At 33.9% G+C, this 22445-nt stretch overlaps 3 protein-coding genes and 1 long non-coding RNA gene across 5 annotated transcripts; 2 read left to right on the top strand and 2 right to left on the bottom strand.

The window, feature by feature from the left end:
* Positions 1-314: 314 nt before the first annotated feature.
* LOC125423708 (uncharacterized) lies at positions 315-5242 on the bottom strand. Its single transcript, XR_009639568.1, has 2 exons — positions 4214-5242; positions 315-1118 (listed from the first exon to the last, which is right to left on the bottom strand). It is a non-coding gene; the product is annotated as an uncharacterized LOC125423708 (long non-coding RNA).
* Positions 5243-6942: 1700 nt separating this feature from the next.
* LOC107423449 (mannan endo-1,4-beta-mannosidase 5) lies at positions 6943-8845 on the top strand. Its single transcript, XM_048479716.2, has 5 exons — positions 6943-7316; positions 7422-7616; positions 7766-7888; positions 8002-8204; positions 8328-8845. Exons 1-5 carry the CDS (start codon positions 6984-6986, stop codon positions 8692-8694), a joined length of 1221 nt encoding a protein of 406 aa, XP_048335673.2. The 5' UTR covers positions 6943-6983; the 3' UTR covers positions 8695-8845.
* Positions 8846-10690: 1845 nt separating this feature from the next.
* LOC107423452 (mannan endo-1,4-beta-mannosidase 1) lies at positions 10691-12682 on the top strand. Its single transcript, XM_048479749.2, has 5 exons — positions 10691-11061; positions 11182-11376; positions 11520-11642; positions 11737-11942; positions 12055-12682. The coding sequence occupies exons 1-5, from the start codon at positions 10729-10731 to the stop codon at positions 12440-12442; spliced, it is 1245 nt and encodes a 414-aa protein (XP_048335706.2). The 5' UTR covers positions 10691-10728; the 3' UTR covers positions 12443-12682.
* Positions 12683-13072: 390 nt separating this feature from the next.
* On the bottom strand, positions 13073-21101 carry LOC107423462 (SCY1-like protein 2 B). 2 transcript variants are annotated; one of them, XM_016033031.3, is made up of 14 exons: positions 20314-21101; positions 19145-19249; positions 18413-18523; positions 17739-17921; positions 17218-17344; positions 17018-17079; positions 16753-16839; positions 16373-16459; positions 16085-16198; positions 15854-15982; positions 15580-15642; positions 14761-14922; positions 14529-14647; positions 13073-14370 (listed from the first exon to the last, which is right to left on the bottom strand). In XM_016033031.3, exons 1-14 carry the CDS (start codon positions 20806-20808, stop codon positions 13449-13451), a joined length of 2766 nt encoding a protein of 921 aa, XP_015888517.1. In that variant the 5' UTR covers positions 20809-21101; the 3' UTR covers positions 13073-13448. The 2 variants fall into 2 exon arrangements, with proteins under 2 accessions (XP_015888517.1, XP_048334958.1); XM_048479001.2 differs by having other exon boundaries at positions 19145-19263; positions 20314-20446.
* Between the last annotated feature and the right edge of the window lie 1344 nt (positions 21102-22445).

Here is a 22445-nt window from a genome sequence, read left to right as displayed (position 1 = left end):
AAAAAATTGGTAAAATGTGATTGTCATAGGGGTTCGGTAATTACCGACGAAACCTTCAGTAATTTTTGAATCAAAAACAAATTGAACGTTGTCATTTTTTAATGCCGTTTGATCGCTTACTTTGTCTGAATTTATCATTAATAATGCTACATTTAGCATGTTATTGGTTGGAACACACATGATTGAAGTTGCCGGATGGAATTGTGGTGATTCTTTTACGACGGTGTACAAATGTCAATTACTGACGATGCATCGGTCATTACCATTGGGCAGTAATATCATCCATGCAATAGTAAGAAACATACAAACAACTGAACCAAAAACTGAACATGGAATGATATGTTATCAAAACAATACGACAGATGAATTTGACAACAAAAGAACACATAAAACCAACGTCTATTATGCCAAAACACATGTTAGCGGTTGAGCTACTAATTGCATTCCCTACTACATTGCATAACACACGAATACCGCATAACATGCCCCCATTGGCTTAATATAGCGTAGAGCAATTTATGGTCCTTCAGTTGAATGGTGCTGTTGGTTGGTAGTGCGATCAAGAGGTACGGCAGCCGAGCATGATCGGCTGCTGTTACCAATCTGTTTGCATCCCCTTCATCTATATTGAAGATGCTCCTCTCCTTGAGATTGAATCCTCTTCTTTCTTGGTCTTCCTGACTGTTTGCCAATCTTAGGTGGAAGTACAAGCTGGTTTATGACATCATCTCGAGCATACCACTGACATTTATCTCCAAGTGGATATATGGTTTCCGAATATGCGTCACAGAGTGAGTCAACTTAGTAATGCACCGAGCAAAGGATATATGGAGAAATATGTCGATGCTTACATGCTTCAATTGCATGGACACAAGGAAATCCATCAATGTCGAATTCCTTGCATGAGCATGTCTTATTTTCTAAGTTGACTACTCCAACGAACATGCCATAGCCAACAATTTGAAACTTGTATAAGTTCAATGGAATAACACGTAAGCCTCTGCCATTATTTGAGCGCTCTTGCATGATATTTTCCAACCAATTAGTAACAAGAGTTTGCATTGCAGCTGCGTTATTTTGACGTTCATACCCCTTGTTGATTAATTCTTCAATCATGTCTGCAAACAAAACAGCTTAAAAACATTACAAACTCTAGTATTGCCCTTCCTCCTCATGATAATTATAGTAGACCATGCCTTCTAACGCAAGGAAAAAAAACTGCTAAATTATAACAAAACCAATATAATATCAACCAATATAATATTAAACACAGTAATCACATAATAAAAGCATTAAAAGTTAACTAAAGACTATAACTGTGGATATTTAGATATCATAAAACATCAACAGCAAGTAGACTTCTCATATAAAACATTTAATATGTCCCCAAGAAGATAATAATCATCAAATGCGGCTCCTACCATGGACCTACCAATAATCCAAACCACAACAGCTGTGGTCCTTGTGGTCCTTAAAATTTTGAATAGAAACCTAAAGTGAAAGAGCTTCATGATATCATAATATGCTGACAACACAAATACAATTGAGTGAATAATCTTCCACTAATTCCTTTCACCTTAAAGAGAAAAAAGTTCATCCCACATAACAAATAGCAGGGAGGATTGAGCATTTCTTAAAAATTAACAATGTTTAAGAACATGTGACAAATAAATTGCTTAATTTTTAAAATCCTAAAAACTAGTTATTAAGTGCACAGGAAAAAAAAGGTTCTTAGATAAAGGTGGAAATTCTGTGGTTCGGTAAAATAAAGTAGAAAGCTAAAGCATAGATATTAATTTGAACATTGTTATACAGATAATGAGGATCCATTAATAGTTCCAACCAAGTCAGAGATCAAAATGCCAACTCCCTGTGTGTAGAATGTACAAATATACAACAATGAAAGGAACTCAATGTTGACCTTAATTTGAAGGTCAGCAAATATGAATTGAACAAGAAGAATATAGGTAATAATACTATTGCACTACTTTGACCAATATAGGAACCAAATGGACCTCCAAAATTCAAAACATCTAAATTTTTTAGTCTGGCTAATGATGAAATGAGGAAAAGCAACATCTAAATTTTGAAGTGCATGTAAATGTTAATGTCTATTTATGCAATTTCAATTGGTTTACTCGTTTTTTCATATGAACACCTTATTTTACATTCATTGTGATTTTACCTGTTTTCTAATATCTTTTCTTGGCTTTTTTCCCCTTAATGTGTGTGTATTTGTCAATACAATAGATAATATAGTGGTGGCTAACTTCCAAAAAGCATAATTGATTCGCAGCCAAACCGAGGAACTCATATAAAATGTCTTCCTTGCATAGCTCCCATAGTTTTCTATTATTATCATACGTTAACCTATCATTGCATCTTTTAACATGAAGTGCATAGGGAAATGATTCCACAACATCATAACTGGAGTTTGAGTTAAATCAATAAATGAAAGCCCCAATGGACTGTTTAAATCAATAAACATGTATGAGAAATGACTAAATTAGAAGGGGATAAATACAAAAAATATCAACAAAGAAAATGGAGAACAATATTTGTGAAGTATCTCTTTGACATAAGAATAATTTACTTGAATAAAAGATATTAAAGTAATAATAATAATATAAATAAAAATAGAAAGAAAAATGCATGCTGATACAAAAAAATAAAGGAAAAACAAAGTGCATTTACATTGGATATTAAGTGTTATGAAGCGGTACGAATGCAAATACTTTAAATCGAAAAACTCATTCATAGAACTCAAAGAAAGGCACTGAAAACAATATCACTAAACAATTCACTTCGTAAACCATGATTAATGCTGCAGAATAACACTACCCCAGGAAAACTTAACTCGTAGAGCCCAAATCCAACTAAAGCTACCAAAGGAACAGCTGAAAGTGGACTCAAAAACTTGAAGAATAGATATAGAAAATCTAATTAACAACAGCTTCAGAATTCCAATTGTTTGTAGGACAAAACTATTTTGGAGAAAACATTAAAAGGCATCAGTGCAAACACTCAACAGCCTTAACAAATATTTGACAATAGTTTTTGTAGTCGAGTTCTATTACTTCACTTTCCTCTCCATTTTCTTCAATCTATATTCCTAGCCAAACCACTGAAAACCATTTTGAATAGGATCATTACAAAATTGTTCAAGATGGTGATAAATAGGATTGGCACACGTCCTATGTATGCACAATCATACAAAGAAACCAAAAGATATTACGTGTTACTGTTTGCATTTAGATGGAAATTTCAATTTTTAAATAAAGAGAAGCACTAAAACAAAAGTTAACATCACACTGATAGAACATATTCTCTAAATGAATCAAAGAAACCAAGTTGGCCAGGAAGAGTTTCCAATAACCTACTAAACGGGTGGCTAATATTGATTTAGATTTCCCATTTTCAAAAGAAAAAGTCAAAGAGTAGTTTTAAATTCTCCAAGATTCTTCATATGCTATCACCATTAATGCAAGTACCTTAAACATTTTTTAGCACAAGAAGAATTACATGTATCATGCAATCAGATTAATCCAATCAAACAACCAATATCAACCAGGAAGACCAGATTGTTTATACCTTTATGTACCTTCCAAATTTAGTTCCTTGATCTTTTCTAATAGTGGAACAACAGGCTCTATGACAATATAGATAGCAACCTTTGTCGTATTACCACAAAAAGTTTTAGTCTCCATACTATAAAGGAATGATAAAATATTTGGTTGTTTGACCTGAAAAGAACAAATGTGACCTTTTTATACTAGTAGGTCTCGTAGAAAAATTCCTTTACAGAAGGCTAGTAACAGAAGGATAAAGTAGCTAGACAGGGAAACAAAACATGTATTAAAGCTTTAGAAAAATAGGCATACTATCAAACAAAATCTATGGACTCTGAAAAAACAATCATGTTGAGTTAATGCTTGATAAAATCAAAAATTTAAACATTTTTTTACAAAAATATTACACTTAAATTTTATCAGATTATTGGATTTCAAATTTCAAGGATGTGAGAATCTTTCATATCAATTCCCTCTTTGATTTTGATAGGCGTATGTGACAAGAAAATCCACAATGCATCAATCCGCTAATATCTAAATTCAAAAAAGTAGCAACCAAAATATTGAAAATTGCAAATAGAAGAATATTTAAACCAATCCAAGAAACCAAAGAGAATAAGAACTTTCTCAAGAAAAATACTAACCACATCAAAGAGTAAAACAGATGAGAACTTATAGTTCTGAGGCGCTTTACACCGTTACGACCAGCAGCTAAATGTCCATCTTGGGCATTACTTCCAGAAAGAGAAAATATACATATAACAGATCCATCATCTTAAAATACCAATTAAAAGTATATCAACATATCATGTATTTATATATGATAAAATTTTCTTAGATTAGAGGAACTGGAGATTGAAATTCGTAATTGATGTATAGGAAATAGCCATTAATAAGATCTTAGGAAGATCTGAGCATATAGACACATCCAAGACTTTAACAGAACAGGTTATGGAATAGCTTCACTACTAAAATTTTCTCTTCATTTGTATGAGCAAAAGCATTATATAATTTCTACCACACACACGCAACCCAATAAAACATATCAACAAACAGTTAAAATGCATATGATTTTGGCCCCAAATAATAAAACCCAAAAATAATAGCATTCTAAAAACAAGTTTAGTAATTAATAATTACTATATCCCATGTATAAGATCCATTAACTTAATATTTTCAATTGTAATAATCAACAAAATTTCCAGAACAGCTAATAAAAACAAAAGTAAAAGCAGACCCAAAAAACTGAACGGAACAAAAAGTAAAAGAAGATTTAAGGGGGCTGAATGATCATCGTCACCTGATGAGGTTATTGTTTTAGTTGTCTCAGTGAGTCAGTGAGAAGCAGAGGAATGGGAAGAGTGGTGAGAAGAAGAAGAAGCAGAAGAAGAAGAGGAAGGAGGAGTTTGTTGTAGACCAGCTTGTCGACTCTGAGGCTAAGACCGAGAAGGGCATGACAGAGCTGATTGCTGAGCCTTGGATGCTTCCTCCACTCGCTCCTCCTCCTGAAGAACTCCGATTGTCACAAAACGCTTCACCATTCTCTCTCACTTTCTCTTCCTCTTCTTCTTCGTGCTCCGTTTAGGGGAAAAATGGCATAACCTTACATCTTCATTCTTCCTTTTCACATTTGCAAAGGGTAATATGGGGATATTTGAAAATAGAAGAGTAAAACAAAAAAGATTGGAAACGGGTGGGTAGTTTTCATTAGAGCCTTTAAAACAAGAGTATTGGGCCAAATTCCCCTCCATAAAACCTTGTACAGGCATCGCGCGAACTGAGGGTGGCATAACTAATGGGCCGAAGAGACAGTATGGGCTATACGTGAGCTATACTTGTTCGAAATCCATTTCATTTGGAAATATTATTATATATTCGTAAGTTATTTCTTTCCATTTTTATTTTATTTTTCTTTTTTATAAGTATTTTTGGAGATATCATGGACGAGGATTGAATTTGTCGCTCTTGTTACCTTATAGAATATGGTTTCTGTATTCGAATAATGGATCATATAAAGCAAATTTTTTTTAATAAAAGGTAATAAATACAAAACCTATAATAAAATAAAATGAAAATGGGGCAACATCGCTTACGTACTTGATTTATAACCAACCAGTTTTGCCTTCAAATCCTGAGATGCACGATCTTCTCACATTTTTAATAGCTATGTAATGACGTCATCTTCGGATTGCTCAAACAGCAACTGGCTGAGTAGCCAACATATTTTTTTTTTTTTTTTTTTGAAATAGAGTAGCCAACTTATATATATATATATATATATATATTATCCATCATATTTTCTTTACACTCGCCATATATCCTAATATTATCTCATTATATATTCAGTATAATTTCATCTAGCATATTTACCCAAAAAAAAAAAAAAATCGTCTACTATCAAATCGATATGAACCATTAATTTCCCTATAAATTTTGAATATCGTCATCTTATAATAAATTATATTCTATACAAGGAACTTTAAATTATATACTTTGAATGTCGCATGCATGGTGTTTTACGTACGTCAGAAAACATCCCACATGCATTTCGCACGTCAGGTGTTAGTTATTTTTCTCAAGCTTCTTTGCCAGATACACATCTCTCCAGAGACTTCTTCTGTTCTTGTAGTGAAAAAGGGTCATAGTATTACATAAATTACAAAACATGTGAGAATGAAGAAAAAATAATAATAATAATAATTTTACTGCCTAACCATTTTAAGCGTAGCACATTTTAATTTCTCTATATATAATTAGCTTGACAGAGAAATAAATACCTTGATTTCATTAGATTCAAGAATTTCCTCTCTGTTTATTCAGGATTGCCATGAATATAAATTGAACACAACGAAGATAAAATATGATTACAAAAACCAGCAGGACAGCACGTAATAATATATGTCATATTATTATAAAATACCCACTAGCCAAATTCTTTTTTGTGTTTTTGGCTGAGAAACTAGCCAAGTTCTTTTTTATGTCAGCAACTAGTACAATATTGGCATTCATGCATCGCAATAATTGGGGCTACTATTTGAGTCCCCTCATCAAAAACTACCCACATGTTTTGCAACCGTCAGCACTTTGCGTTGCTTATTAACCGAAATTTGTAAGCTACATCATTTTTAGGATTAAATGATCCGTTGGGTCTCATACGATACCTTCACTAATACATGCCTATCAAAAAATAAAAATAAAAATAAAAAATTTCCTTCTCTAGATTTTTTAAAAATATTTTGACATTTATGTCTGACAGTTTATCCTTTCAACAGCTTATCCAAATCATCTTCCCGATACCTTCATTCGCACTCTTTATCTTCTATAAATGGTCTCGATTCAACACAAGTTTTCCTCATACCAACACCTTCAAAATTTCACGTCAACCAAACTTCTTGCTTGACACACACAAATACAATGACAGGCTTTTGCAAAACAAGCCTTGCTTTAGCGGTCCTATTTCTTGGATCTCTAGTTTGTGAGGCTCGAGTAATTCCTTCACATTCAGAATTTGTTAAAACTAGAGAAACCGAATTCATCCTTAATGGTTCTCCATTCCTTTTCAACGGATTCAATTCGTATTGGATGATGCATGTGGCAGCTCAGCCAAGCGAAAGGTATAAGATCTCCAATGCCTTTCGTGAGGCTGCGGATTCCGGCCTCAGAGTCTGTCGGACATGGGCATTTAGTGATGGTGGTGACCAAGCTCTACAAATATCTCCTGGAGTTTATAATGAGGCCGTCTTTCAGGTTAATTTCTTGCTTTCCATAAATGTATAATTAAAAATTAAGGTAGAAAAATATGAGTAATTTTGCTATCAATACTAAATTAATATTGATAACACAATTTTTTAGGGACTTGATTTTGTGGTATCGGAAGCTAGGAAGTACGGAATCAAGTTAATTTTGAGTTTGAGCAACAACTACAATGACTATGGAGGAAGACCTCAGTATGTGCAATGGGCTAGAAATGCTGGCGTGCACATCAATGGCGATGATGATTTTTATGCTAATCCAGTGGTGAAGGGATACTACAAGAACCATGTCAAGGTATTAACCATTATAAATCAAACTCATTCCCATGATTTTTTTATTTTTTTTTAAGAATTAATTCTACAATTATTAATATATTTTTTTCCTTGAAATACATATATATATATATATATATATTTATTTATTTATTCATTTTGTGTGCACAGAGAGTACTAACAAGGATCAATACCATCTCAAAAATAGCTTATAAAGATGACTCAACGATCATGGCTTGGGAACTAATCAATGAGCCCCGCTGCCAAGTTGATTACTCTGGCAAAACCCTTAATGTGAGCTTACACATATTTTATCTCATTAATTAACTAAATATTTACACAAATCTTTTTGATTAATTATGTTCCAATAATTAATTAACGTTCATGATCAAATATTATTATGACAGGCCTGGGTTCAAGAGATGGCGAGCTATGTGAAATCCATCGACAATAAACACTTACTCGAAGTAGGCATGGAAGGTTTCTATGGGGACTCAATCCCAAACAGAAAGCAGTACAATCCTGGTTACCAAGTGGGCACAGATTTCATTACTAATAATCAGATTAGAGAAATTGATTTCACTACCATACATGCATATCCAGACATTTGGTAAATATATAATCTTAATCAAATATATTCCTATATTCTCCACTTAAAAATTATTAAACCTCAAAAATTATATTTTCATGAGCTTAATTACTAATTAACTTGTGTAATTTTATACATTGACAGGCTTTCTGGACAGCATGATAACGCACAAATGGCATTTATGCAGAGGTGGCTGGCAAGCCACTTGACAGACTCGAAAATGGTTTTGAAGAAGCCTCTGGTTTTCGCTGAATTTGGGAAATCGGAGAAAGACCCAGGATATAGCCAAAGCGCTAGGGACGCTTTCTTGAGTGGGGTTTATAACAGCATCTACGACTTTGCAAGAAATGGAGGTATCGGAGGCGGTTTGGTTTGGCAAATTTTGGCTGAAGGGATGGATTCGTTTGATGATGGATACGAGATCGTTTTGTCCCAAAACCCATTGACGGCCAGTGTCATTGCTCAACAGTCGCGAAAAATGACCGCGCTTGAGCATACACTGAACATTTGACGACATTGACAATGATAAATTTAAAGTCGGATGAGGGAAATTAGATTAGAATCCTCTAATTGCGCTTATAAACAAAGAGTGTTAGATGATTGTTCAATGGATGATGCACTAATTATCAAATATATATGTAACGGAATTCTTTTAATAAAGAAAAAATATATATAGTTTTTAAACATTAATAAATAAAATATTGAGAATCATCAAAACTAAGTAAGAAAATATATATATATATATATATATATAGTTTTTAAACATTAATAAATAAAATATTGAGAATCATCAAAACTAATTAAGAACTTATTGATGTATTTTTTATTATTATTATTATTATTTTGGCTTAGTATCCGTATTGTTAATCAATATTAAAAGGTCTCACAATTTTATCCATTCCGTGGTATCCTCTGCCCCTTCAAACCAAAGGTAAAACATAGTGTGCTTGGTTAATTATTTACGTTGATATTAGAGCATTTCCAATTATTATTTCTATTGAAGTTTATATGACAGATTTTGAAAAGTATTTATGCTTATATGGTATTTTTTTTATTTAATAGATAATATTTTAGACAATTTCTTTTTAATAGATTCTGTTTAAAATATCGTTAGATATTCATGTATAATTTTTTATTTTAAAATTATATTTAATTAAAAAAATAAAAAACTCATGCACAATTTTTTTTTAAAATTAATAAAAATAAATAAAATATAATTTTTTTTTAAAATTAATAAAAATAAATAAAATACTGATTCAATATATTTAACAGAATTTGTAAAAATAAATAATATCTTTTACAGTTTCTATTTTTTTTATTACCATATTAATTCTAATGTATATAACTATTAAAAAATATCTTTTTAAAATTTTATTTATTTACTTAATATAATAAATAATTTTTAAATATAAAAAAAAACTATTAAAAATGCTTTTCTTATAACTTTATAACTTTTCATTAAAAGAAAACAAAATTCGAAAGAAAAAAAAATTCTAAAAAAGTTTCAATATTAGTGTCATAAAAAAAATTAAAAATAAAAAAATAAAAACGTGCTGATCCTGATCCCTAGGTGACTTTCACAATCCCAATAGAGGAACTGGTAATTAAATTATTGCAGAGTAGCAGTGAGGCTGTGACCTTGATGCCTCACCCACGTTTCATATTTTGACCGTCCTCATTTAATGGATGAGATATTAGAGGGGAGCCAATAGCAAAATTTGGTTCCTACACGTGATCAAATTGAAAGACCTCGAATTCATACAACATAATTTTTTAAAATTATTGTGCTAAACTTTCTATTCTCTGGAAAATATAATATTATATGTAGATGTGGTTAATTAAATAAATGGACCCTTTGTTTATACATTTGTATTTAGGACCGGTGTAAGGATCTACTGTCCAAAGAAAAGCCGCCGGATGATCCCAACACTGCACAATTAAGACCTTTATTTCTCAATTACCAAAAAAAAGACTTTTTTTTTTTTGTTTTTTTTGTTTTTTTCTCTTTTTAATATATATTTTAATTAGTTGGATAATAAAACGGCTCTCTTTTTTCTTTGTATTTGCTACTATATATAGCACCAGTGGCATTCATAAGAGTCGGTATTAATTTGGAATACTACTACTTGTGAAGAAAAAAAATAAATAAAAAATTTGTGGATATCTTGAGCCCATTTGTCGCTCATCATCAAAAACTATTAACATTTTTAAAATTTTCAACTTTAACAATCCCTAATTTGAATTTTTTTTATTTTTTTATCATCCCAAATTCGAATTATTATTGATAAGTTGGACCTCATCATGATAAAACCTTGATCAACCAACACTTATCTCATAACTTCTCTATTTATTTTCAAAAAAGAAAAAAGAAAAAAAAGAACTATATCTTTTAGCATTTAATTACACACACATTTTGAACTAGCTATCCCTAAATTTCCTACTTAGTTAATCTATCCTCTCTATAAAAAAGCAATCCCTCCAAAATGAATCTCTCATACCGAGTACTCCTTCAACATCCATCAAATAAATTATTTTCACATACACAATGACATTTTTTCGCGAAATCAGCTACCTTTTAGTGCTACTTCTTTTTGTACCTCTAGTTTGTGAAGCTGAAGTTCCACGAATTTCAGGATTTGTTGAGACCAGAGATAACGAATTCTTCATTAATGGCTCCGGACGATTCCTCTTTAACGGGTTCAACTCGTATTGGATGATGACTATAGCAGCGGATCCAAATCAAAGGTATAAAATCACCAATGTCTTTCGTGAGGCCTCGGCTACCGGACTCACTGTATGTCGCACTTGGGCTTTTGCTGATGGAGGTTACGGAGCTCTACAAATAGCTCCTGGAATTTACAATGAGGACGTTTTTCAGGTTCATTTCTTAGTTTTTCCATGCAATATTATTAAAAAGATACTGACTTTTTAATATTGAGTTGGTCAAATTAAATAATAAAAAATTATTCTATTAATTATTTAATGCAATTTTATTCAGGCACTCGATTTTGTGATAGCGGAGGCGAATAAGTATGCAGTCCGTTTAATAATGAGTTTGGTTAACGAGTGGAAAGACTATGGAGGAAAGCATCAGTACGTGGAATGGGCCAAAATTAACGGAGCGAATATAAGCAGCGATGATGATTTTTATACCAATCCACTTACAAAGACTTACTACAAGAACCACGTCAAGGTGTCTATATATATATATATATATATATATATTATTCATTTTGAATATATAAATATATTCTTATACTATTTTTTTTTTTTCTATATTCCATATATTTTCAAATATTAACATGTTTTTTTTTTTTTTTTTCTCCTCTGAAACAGAGAGTGCTAACAAGGGTCAACTCAATCACACGGATAGCTTACAAAGATGACCCGACGATCATGGCTTGGGAACTGATGAATGAGCCTCGCGACCAAGTTGATTACACCGGAAAGACCGTCACCGTACGTGATCAGCTAGCTACGTAAAATTTGTTTGCGGTTAATCAAATGATTACGTTTCTAATAATAATTATATGCTAATTATATATGATTATAGGCATGGACTCAAGAAATGGCATCCTATGCGAAATCCCTTGACAGCAAACACTTGGTGGAAATAGGCACGGAAGGTTTCTATGGTAGCTCAACTCCAGAAAGATTGGAGTTCAATCCTGGTAATTACCAATATGGCACAGATTTCATCACCATTAATCAGATTAAAGACATTGATTTTACAACGATACATGCATATCCGGATATGTGGTACGTAAAAACTTATATTAATTTTTAGCGTTTTATTTATTTATTTATATTCTTTGTATTTATGGAATTAGGTACTAATTAATTCTGCATTTTTTTCGTTTTAATCAACAAGGTTTCCTGGAGAGAACGAATCAGAACAAGTGGCATTTGCGCAAAGGTGGCTGTTCAGTCATTGGCTTGACTCGAATTCCATTTTGAAGAAGCCTCTGGCAATCACTGAATTTGGAAAATCAAAGAAACAACCAGGTTACACTGTAACAATGAGGGATTCTTACCTGAATACAATTTTTACCGACATTTACGACTTGGCTAGCAACTATGGGGGGATGGCTGGAAGCTGTGTTTGGCAAGTTCTTTCAGAAAATATGCAAAATTATAACGATGGATACGGAATCGTTTTATCCCAAGATACATTGACCAGGGATGTCCTTTTTCAACAGTCCAAAAGCATGAGGTCTCTTGAACACAAGTTCGTTGACCAACATGGACCAAATTATTGATCTATTACAAAGAAGGACTGAGACAAAGTTAGGATTAGAGTCAAAGTGCTTTGAAACAAAGCTTTAATTCTTGTTAGGCGGACAAAGTTAGGACTAGGGTAGTAGATCTTCGAAAACAATCTTTCTGGTTAGATTGATTCATGTCGTCTTTAAATTGGTTGAGACGTTGAGACTGTGGTTTCCCCCTTTTCATCCAAAATATTTTAATTGAAATGTTTATAATTATTATGACTCCAATAATTGTCCATTTCTTTGGAGATTAACGAATTTTTCTCGTGAATTATCATCCCTCTTTTTTTTCCCCCCCTAACAGTGAATTATCATCCATCACCGAAAGTAAAGTTTGTCCTTCTATCTTTCAGATGCATTTTTATTACGACACCAATGCCAAAGTCCATTTCAATGAAATCTTACGAAAATTTTTCTTCTAGTATATTGTCCTTCACTGAAGTAAATAAGGTTATCCCTTATTTTGAAATGCAATTTAAACGTTCAGAACTCCTTTCAAAATTAACAAAGAGATGACTAGAATTTTGCATTGGCGCAGCCCGTCCAAGTGAAAGCTACGTTAACTTCCACCAAAAAGCAAATAACGGAGCTCAAACTTACTAAGAGATATTGCGATAGCAATTGTACAACTTTCAACTTCCTTTATTGATCCAAAACCCAGTAATGAAAACTGGGACTGTTTTGAAGAATCACAATATAAATTTGTACTCGAAAACCAAAAACCAAAACCGTACTAAATTAACAAGAAGCTCAGAAGCTTAAGCAATTGAAACGCAAAATTGTTTGGGTCCAAAACACAAAAAGCTAGAATAAACATGCAACAAATCATTACATTAGAAAACTTTACCATCCCCGAGAGCTGTTGCAGTGTCTCAGCTTGAGAATATGGAGTGGTTTACTCCAATATATTTTACAATGTCTCCAAGCAAGCATGGAATGGCAGCTCTACAAGGACTGCTCCACTATCTCTTGTTTCTTCTTTTTCTCTATCAACATATTATAGCAGATCTAAAAGTGGTGGCTGTTCAGACGATGGTGGTTTGACTTGACTAGACCGAGAAGTCCCCCTTCCTCTTCCTCGACCTCTACCCACAGTAGTTGATGGGGGTGGAGCAAGTCTAGGTGCACCCTGCTCATTCTTGCTGGAAGCAAATATGGATCCTAGGTCCGTTGGTTTCTTATCATCGTAATTACTAGATGCCGCTGTTCCCTGGTTCTGTTTCAAGAACCCAAGGGAGCTCTGAGGATTAAGACTCCCACTACCCAAACTACCGCTTGTCAAGGAATTCCCTTGATTCTGTATAGAACTTTGTGTGTCGAAGGCCCAACTACTATTGTTGTAGCTTTGAAAATTCATACTGTTTGATGTATTTGGGATTGAGCTGGACCCATATTTGGTTGCAGACAATCCTATTGTGCCATTGTTTGAAGTCCCAACACCACTTGCTGAGCCACTAGACCTTGGGGGCCAGTTAGCAAAAGGATCTATGTCATCAAAAGTTGAAGTAGATGATGATCCTGTGTTAAATTGCTTCTCAGCATCACCAAATTGAGGCAGAGCTCCAGAAGATGCCCGAGGAGGCCATTCTATATCAACTGGAGGGCACGATACTGCTGTTTGCTGATTAGATACTCCAGGTATAGGCAAAGATTGTGATTGTGAAGAAGTCACTTGAATAGGTTGGTTGCTAAGACTAAGTTGAGTGAAAATGGGAATATCGTTCGAAGAATTTTGGAGGGAAGCAGCAGGTTGCTTTGTAATCAGACCCCAATCTTCATCCCATGCTGGATTACTCTTTGTTGTAGAAGTGCTCATTTTGCTTGAGGCATGGGACTGGATCCCATTGACAGCAACAGATGGTTTTACCTCTGAGCCTCCACAATCTGTAACAGTAACTCCACGTTTTTCTTCTATCTTCCTGCCATGAAACCAAAAGAAAAGAAAAGAAAAGAAAAGAACAGAGTGATTAATACCTCAAGAGTAACGTATAAAATAAAAATGTGATAGAAGAAATTTCAAAAGTGCATGCATGTAAGCAAGAAACAGACAACCAGGTGTAAAACAATATATTAATACCTCAAGATATCCTTGACAAAGAGCATATATTTGGCAAACTGCTGAACGTTTAGTTGCTGGGAGGTGAGAAGAGGTGTGAGCAGTGGAAGGACATGCTCTGCAGCAAATTCTACTCCATACTATACAAGATGAGTTAAGGGAAGTAAGCTCATTATATATAATAAGAATATCACATTACCATGAAGCAGGAAAAAAAAAAAAAAAAAACTCAGAATCAGTAATGGAAACTAACCTGCTTAAGGATTGAGTTCGCAACCCCAAGGGTGCACATAAGGGTAGGAGGAGAACGGTCAACTGCAGTACAACGATTAATTGTTTGTAGGATATCGAGAACAGCATGTTTATCAAGACTGTGAACCAATTCTCCCAAACATAATAATGCATTGACTCTTACCTGCCAATGACGGAAAGCTCAAACTAAGTTTGACATTAAGGTAAAACCACTAATAGCAGTCCATGTAAACCATATAGGTATAACTTAATCATTAGGAATTTCTTCAATGCCATAAGTTGAGCTAATATTGTTAATACTTCCTTTAAAGCCAAAGATCCACTAGATAGTTATGCAATTTAGCACTGAACTTTGAGATTTTCAGTCTCTAATTGTATTACAGATATAGCATATGATTCTTCAAAAAAGTCACTGCCTTCTCTTCCTAAAACACAAATATCAGGCAAAGGATATTTGAGAATTGGGAAGAAGATAACATTATTCTAAACTGCAGAGTGAATCCAGTAGTAGCTACTTGATACTCCTCGAAAGGGCAGAAATATATATTTCTTGCGGTAATCAGGCAGTAGAACTAAGAAGTCATGAAAAAATACTTGGAACTGCAAAGTGGATCTTACAAAGTAGCTTATTGTAAGCTTCTCAAATAGGAGGACAATTTTTTGTTACATGGTGAGCGACATACAAATAATTAAATATGTTATGGACAAAGAGTGATTAATAACCTGAAACAATAGCATACAACAATTATTCACTGGAAAGAATGTACATATTATAAAATCCCTATCCTGAAAACTTTAAAATGTAGCAGTAAGAACTTACTGCAGCAACAGTTGTCTTAAGAGCCAGGCCATGTACACGAGGCAATATTGCTTGTTTCACTAGCTGGAAAAGATGGAATTTAAAGATTAAAACAAAATAAATGCCTCATCAATAATGTGGGTCAATGGAAAGGAATAACTTAACTGTGTTCAATGGTTAGTAATGAGAATCTGTGACTATTCTCTCAATTGTCTCCAAACATCAAGATGTCCAAGAAACCCAGTTGAACATCCAATGGCCAACAACAAATGACAATGAAAAATTAAAGACAAACCTGAACATCTAATTGCTTAGCAAGGACAACAGATTTTCTCAAAACTTCCTCCTGAATGCGAGCATCATTATCATCATAAGCCCGAACAATCATGGGCAGGACATGAGCTATCAAGTGCTCCAGACTTGTCTACAATAATTTAAAACCGGAATAAGAATATTATTAAAAATGGTTAAAATGCAACAGATACTTTGAAAAAAGCTTAAAAATTCAGCATAGAGATTCGGTTACCTTGTTTATTATAAGTTCTGCATGCTTTACAAGCAGCAAAAGTGTCTCACCCACAGCAGTACTCAAGACAGGGACAAGAGCAGGTAAAGTAGATAGCTCAAAATCATTTTTGTCCTACCATATAAGAAGATGCAAGAATAAAATTTAAAATTAAAGGGGGGAAAAAAAAATTGAACACAACAACAAACTACAGAGAGAGACTCCATTTGCAAGAAATGAGACATTGAACAAAATACAACATATATGAAAAACACATAATTTAATCAACAATCATGAAGGAATTAGCACCTGGGACTCTGCTATTGTAAGAACCATGGGCAATATCATTGGTTGCATTACCAAATTCCTAAGTTCTGCACAAAGTGGTGGAAGCACCTGCACAATGAATAGAAACAATGTTCACCAAGATTTTTCACATGCTCCAAATGTGACAAAAGAGGAATAAGACTATGATACAATATCTATCAGCTCCGCTAAACTAGCAATGCAAACATGGAATCATTCATAACATAAAGCCACTTGAGACTAAAAGGGAAATCTAGATATTTTCATTGTTGCATTTATATTGTTATACAAATCACTGGAAATTTTTTACATGATCAATGACAAATTTAAGGATAATTTACAAAAAAAAAAACATATTGAGAAGGATAAGTAAGAATTTCAACCTTATAACGCAATACACGGGAATCAAAATCTTTCCACATATCAGATAATGCTTTCAAGAACTCAGACTTCTGCATGTTATCTCTTTCCTGCAATAAAAGAGATCCATTACCAAGCAATTTCCATAATTGTCAATATTCTTCTTCTTCTTTCTTTTTTCTTCTTCCTCTTTTCTTATTATCGTTTATTTATTTTAACATTATGATAGTGCTCTGGGTAGAACCAGCCAGAACCATGTGTTAGTTAAGCTAAAACCAAAGTGCATACAAGCATGTGGTCGAGGAAGCGAAGAGCACGCAACCTCGTATCATCCCGGAAAAAAGAGGAACCTGCAATACAAATTTAATCATCCATCATTCAAATGCTCTTGTTTTTACCAAAACTTCATAATAAAAAGAGAAAGACACAGAAAGGGAGAGATAAAAAAGGGGTTTTCACATGGCAATATTTTTCCATTCATATTTTACCTGTAAAATCCATTGCAGTTGGCCTAAAAGACTCATTTGTAGAGATCATCCTGTGCAAGTCAGGAACCAATTCCGGTGGAATAGAGGAGAAGGCTTCACTGGATAAATAATTTAAGGTGTTCATGTACTACAGAAAAGGAACAGAAAGTTAAAATTGTGCTAGCACATCCCATTCTTACAAATTAATAACAGAACAAAAGACATGAGGAAGCTGATGACCATTAAGAGAAGCATAAAGTCGGATAAATATCAAGATAATTTATGAAAACCTCCAAATTCAAACAAAAATTGAAAAGGCTATTATGAACCCACATACATATCCTAAAATGGTTCACATAGTAGGTGAGGAAGCAGACTAAAGTAAGAGATAATGGAGAGATGAGCATATAACCATGACTAAAAGCTCTATTTTAGTGTTTTAAGAAGTAAAAAAATAAAGTATTACCAACACAAGTGAAATAAAGTATCACCAGCACCAGCGAATGAGAGGCTATTAGCAAGGAACTTAAACTAGGACATACCATCTTGACATTGTTGTGGCAATCAAATAAAGACTTGCGAGCAATCAAGTGGTAGGCAAGGCATCCAAAACTGAATATATCAGAAGAACATCCAACTGAAGACGCTTTGCTCCTAACAAGTTCAGGAGCAACGTAATTCAATGATGGCTGAAGAGGCAATATAGAATCCTCAACATCATATTCCTGTCAAAATTGTATTGTATCAGATCATGGTAGCTAAAATTGGCTAATCAGTGGAAATATGTACCCTAATCTAACTTGGCGATGGAAAGAATAAAAAGAACTTGAATTAAACACCTAAAAAATTGAAAAAAAAAATAATAATAATTCAACAGAGAATCATATCTTAACAATAACGTGCATGTTTAACATTTAGACATGCCCACAACATGAGGAAGAATAACTTCAAAATTGTTCAGCATGACACTGCTTGGAAAATTTGGAAAGATGATGCAGAATATATATACATATATGAGACAATACTAATTGTTGCCACATGAAAAGTTAACCATAAAAACAAATTTAAAATATTAAGATCTGCACGTAAAAATATATAATCGACAACCTGATTGGGAATCAAAAGCAAGCTTTTATTATAGAAAGTTGAAATGAGAAGGTAGGTAAATTAAATTGAAGACTATTGATTCCTAAATCTTGTCAAAGGTTTCACTCACGGCATAATGGAAAGCTTGGACATTGGCCATATCGCCTGAATTGGAATCCACTGAGATTGCAAAACCAAATCCCCCAAGCTTCCAAGCTCCACTTGACGTAATAAGAACATTCTGCAAATAATGACTGTGTTATCCATTGTTGAATCCACTATTTAATGAACCCCTAATTAGAAGTACAACGAGAATAAGCTATCAACAGGAAAATATATATATATATATATATATATTATTAGAATGCATATAAGGACTTAATGCAAACTGATGCAAAATAAAAGACAAACCATAATATTTCCATGATAAATATAAGCAAAAAAGTATTGCAAAGGGAACAAAATTAAAAGGCCTGGATAATTTGAGGAAAAACAATTAATATCTCATATCCCATTAATCTCAATGCCAGTAACAACATAGTCCTGAATAAAGTAAGGCACATGCAAAAGCTGCAGGGCTATTTTGTTGAGCAGAGCAAGCCACTGAACAAGCAGCAGATTTTAACACAATATAGCATCAACAGAAACAAACTGTTTTAATCTCCAATTTCTCATTGAAAAAAAGGATTCAAGTATTCATTCTTTACTACTCTCAAGATTAATGTAAACCTAATTGTGTTATTTACATAGAATAACCTAGTGGAGGATATTAGAAAAACTAAAAACATTAAATCTAACAACTGCAAATTTTCACTTCTACATGTTTTAAAATTGATGATAAGACAAAGTAAGAAGTTATTACTTCAGGTGATAAGGCCCGATGTATAAGTCGCGCGTTATTATGAAGAAAGTCCAAGGTTTCTGCTATCTGGAGCAAACCATGCTTCACCTCCAACAATCCCATTTCCTGCAAAAGTGCTCCTTCAGACAGTATGGACATTATAGGATCACTAGCAAATATGTAACATGGTGCATTATGCTATTGACTAAAATGTACACAGTTTTCCAGATAACAATACTTTTGGAAGAATAACTTTCATGAATTGAGAAAAACACCATACAACTATAAAAATTTTAACAGAAGAAAATCAGACAAGGACATTAATATGACTAAATAAATTCTGTCTTCACCAACAACTTATAACTACTGATTTAAAAACACTAATTAAGAGAAGACCTTTAAGAGCAGAAATATTATACAATATACAGCTTAAAAATCCATTCACAAAATGTCATTCCATTTAGAAGTCGAAACAGACAACTTTGGACAAAATTTATACAACAGATATCCAAACAGGGCAAGCTAAACCAAACAAATACAGACCACAAAACACAGAAGATAAGGGGGCTAACAAAAATAGAAAATGAGTAAGGAGTAGAACACAATAGTAAGAATTATGACCTCACTGGGCAATATTTACAGGGTTCTATACATATCCTTCTCTAGATAGAACACTATCCGAGGCATTAATCTAGTGTTCACCTCGCATTGGGTGATTTTCCATTTGGAGGAACAACAGATAGGCTAAAAAGCAATGATCATACTAGTCCTTCCCATAAGCAAATTCAGAGAGTTCCTCATCACCCTGACGGCAGGACAATCTTCTCTACACGTAGGCTATACATCTACGACAGCAACAAGTTTTACTGATTAACAAGGAAATTGTTCCACTAGAAAACAACCCCACTACTCCAGAGTACTGTACTGTACATCTTTATTTGTGAATGGAGAGTATTTACAATGTTAGAGCCATGTACAGAAAGTTCCACAGATTAGAATGACAGCTAAAATTGCGTTTTTCAGTGCTCCACTCTAATTCGAATAGAAATTTACTTATTCACATATAAAAATTGAATTATCATAAGCATTTACTAATTCACAAAGTAACCTGAAAAATGCCAACTGGCATCCACAAAATCAAAAAATTTTAATCCATAGAACATAAGTCGACCCAGTAGAGAGGTACCTACCATACCCTTGAGCTCCTTAGGCACCTTGGCGATATTCTCCACATTCCCAACTGCATTAGCCACAGATGAGGACAATGGTTCAGTCACCATTGCCATAGCATTCTTGTTCTCATCCAACGCCTGCACCACGTGGACCACACCCGGATGCCTCAACCTTACGAGCCGAGACGCATCAGCACGAATGATCTCCAAAAACGAATCTTCTGCCGCCTTAGACAGCCCCGCTCTCGCTCGTGCCTCCGAGAGCGCCTTCTTGTCCAGCACCCAGACGCATACGGTCGGGTACTGGTGGGCGCGCGAGGATTCACGCGCTGCCTTGGCCGAATATAGTTTCCAGGCGAGTCCGGGCCCAGCAGAACCGATCTGATCGAGGAGTTCGTAGTCCTGGAGGGCCTTGGGACCGGTGACCTCCTGCACCGTCGTCTGTACGGTTTTCTCTATGACAGCAGCAGTCTTGGCCAGGGCCTGAGTTAGGGTTTTCATGTTCAGAGACATCTTGGAACCAAGGGGAATCCGAATGTATGATACAATTTGGTATAAGAATGTATAATTTGTAATATATACGGTGTTTATATCTTTGCGAAATTGGAAATTCTAGGGTTTTGTGGAAAGGAGCTGGAGGAGGAGGAAGAAGAAGAAAAAGTAGACGGAGATGGTGGAAGAGAATAAGAGTTTTCTGAGATCAACGCTGGACTGTTGGTTCCACCTCTCTCCCCTGTCGCTCTTGCTCTGAGGTTTCTTTATTTGTCTTTAATTATTTTATTTTATTTTATTTTTATTTTGCGACTTGAACAGTTCATTGCGAGTATGAAGTTTGTTCACTTGGCTTTTTTACCTTTAAAATTTGTTTTTGGTATTTCGTTCTTCATAATTTAGATGTGTAATTAATTATTTATTTGTTTAGTTGAGATGACTGAGTCACAAGTGGGACTTGGGGAAGCCCGTTGGGTTCCTGTATGGCAATGGTTGGCCCCTGATTGGGTTTCGATCAAGCCCATTTTAAAATTGTAAGAGAGGAGTGACCTACAAAGGTTCATGGACCCATGGGCTATGTTGGAATACAAGTTCTTGGGTTTTTCCCATAAATAGCCATCTTACAACTCCATTTTAGAAAAATAGCAAATTTTTTTTTTTAAAAAAACTAGCCACCTTGGGACAAAAATACCCTTGATAAAATTGAAAATTACGCAAAAGGTTTTTTTTACACCCTTTCCTTTCTTCCTCTACACAGTCGTTCGTGGGGGTGGGGTTTCTACAAAACCGTTCGTGGGGTTTCTCTAAACTCTTTGTATCTCATCGCCTCTCACTCTCATTTTTTTGTATTTTATCATATCTCAAACTAAAATCAGGTAAAAATTTTATCTTTTTTCTTATTAGATGAAAGTAAGGAAATATATGTTTTTTTTGTTTTTTCTCTTTCTTTTTTTTCTTGTAAGTTTTATTAGTTTAGGGTTTTTTAAGCTTTTTATTTGATATGGGTATGCAAGAAATTGATTTATGAGATGTTATATGTGATTTTAAAGATACTTAGGTGGCATATGGTTTGAAAATAGGAGAAATTTTGTGTAAAACTGAAAAATCGCGAAAAACAGTAAAAACGGAGGAAATTTGGCGAAAAAGATGAATTTCCGCCAATTTCCTCCAGTTTGTCAGTTTTCGCAAATTTTCTCCAGTTTTCCGCCAGTTTTCCTCCATTTTTCCGCCAGTTTTCTGCCAATTTTCCGCCAGTAGGAAAAAGCTATATTTGGCTCGAAAAAAAAAAAACAGAATCAACTTTTTTAATACAGTTAATATGTTTGTTTAATATTATTCAAAATTTTATATATTTATTGATTTAGTTTAACGTTATTCATTTCTTGTGGAAGGTGGGAGTTTGAGGGGTACAGTTAATCTCCAATCAAAAACATGCTCATGCAAAGTCTTCGATCTTGATCAATATCCTTGTGATCATTGTATTGCCGCTTGCAAAGACCGAAAAATTGCTCCTTATGGCATGTGTTCTCATTACTACACCGCAGATGCATATCGTGCAGCTTATGCTGAGTCCATTTATCCTTTGTTAGATGAAAAACAGTGGCATGTCCCGGATGACGTGGCAAGTCGCATTGTTCTTCCACCAAGATGGACACGTA

This window comes from Ziziphus jujuba, chromosome 7 (genome assembly GCF_031755915.1).
Source record: "Ziziphus jujuba cultivar Dongzao chromosome 7, ASM3175591v1".
NCBI classification, from domain to species: Eukaryota; Viridiplantae; Streptophyta; class Magnoliopsida; order Rosales; family Rhamnaceae; genus Ziziphus; species Ziziphus jujuba.
The sequence above is the reverse complement of the archived record's forward strand: the minus strand, read 5'-3'. Positions and strand labels throughout refer to the sequence as shown.

Coding starts and splice junctions, on each gene's coding strand:
- LOC107423449 (XM_048479716.2), top strand. CDS start 6,984: ATGACAGGCTTTTGCAAAACAAGCCTTGCTTTAGCGGTCCTATTTCTT. Junction 7,317..7,421: donor ATAATGAGGCCGTCTTTCAG/GTTAATTTCTTG, acceptor ACAATTTTTTAG/GGACTTGATTTTGTGGTATC. Junction 8,205..8,327: donor CATGCATATCCAGACATTTG/GTAAATATATAA, acceptor ATACATTGACAG/GCTTTCTGGACAGCATGATA.
- LOC107423452 (XM_048479749.2), top strand. CDS start 10,729: ATGACATTTTTTCGCGAAATCAGCTACCTTTTAGTGCTACTTCTTTTT. Junction 11,062..11,181: donor ACAATGAGGACGTTTTTCAG/GTTCATTTCTTA, acceptor AATTTTATTCAG/GCACTCGATTTTGTGATAGC. Junction 11,377..11,519: donor ACTACAAGAACCACGTCAAG/GTGTCTATATAT, acceptor CCTCTGAAACAG/AGAGTGCTAACAAGGGTCAA.
- LOC107423462 (XM_016033031.3), bottom strand. CDS start 20,808: ATGTCTCTGAACATGAAAACCCTAACTCAGGCCCTGGCCAAGACTGCT. Junction 16,199..16,372: donor TTACAATAGCAGAGTCCCAG/GTGCTAATTCCT, acceptor CTTATATGGTAG/GACAAAAATGATTTTGAGCT. Junction 15,983..16,084: donor CAGAACTTATAATAAACAAG/GTAACCGAATCT, acceptor AAATTATTGTAG/ACAAGTCTGGAGCACTTGAT.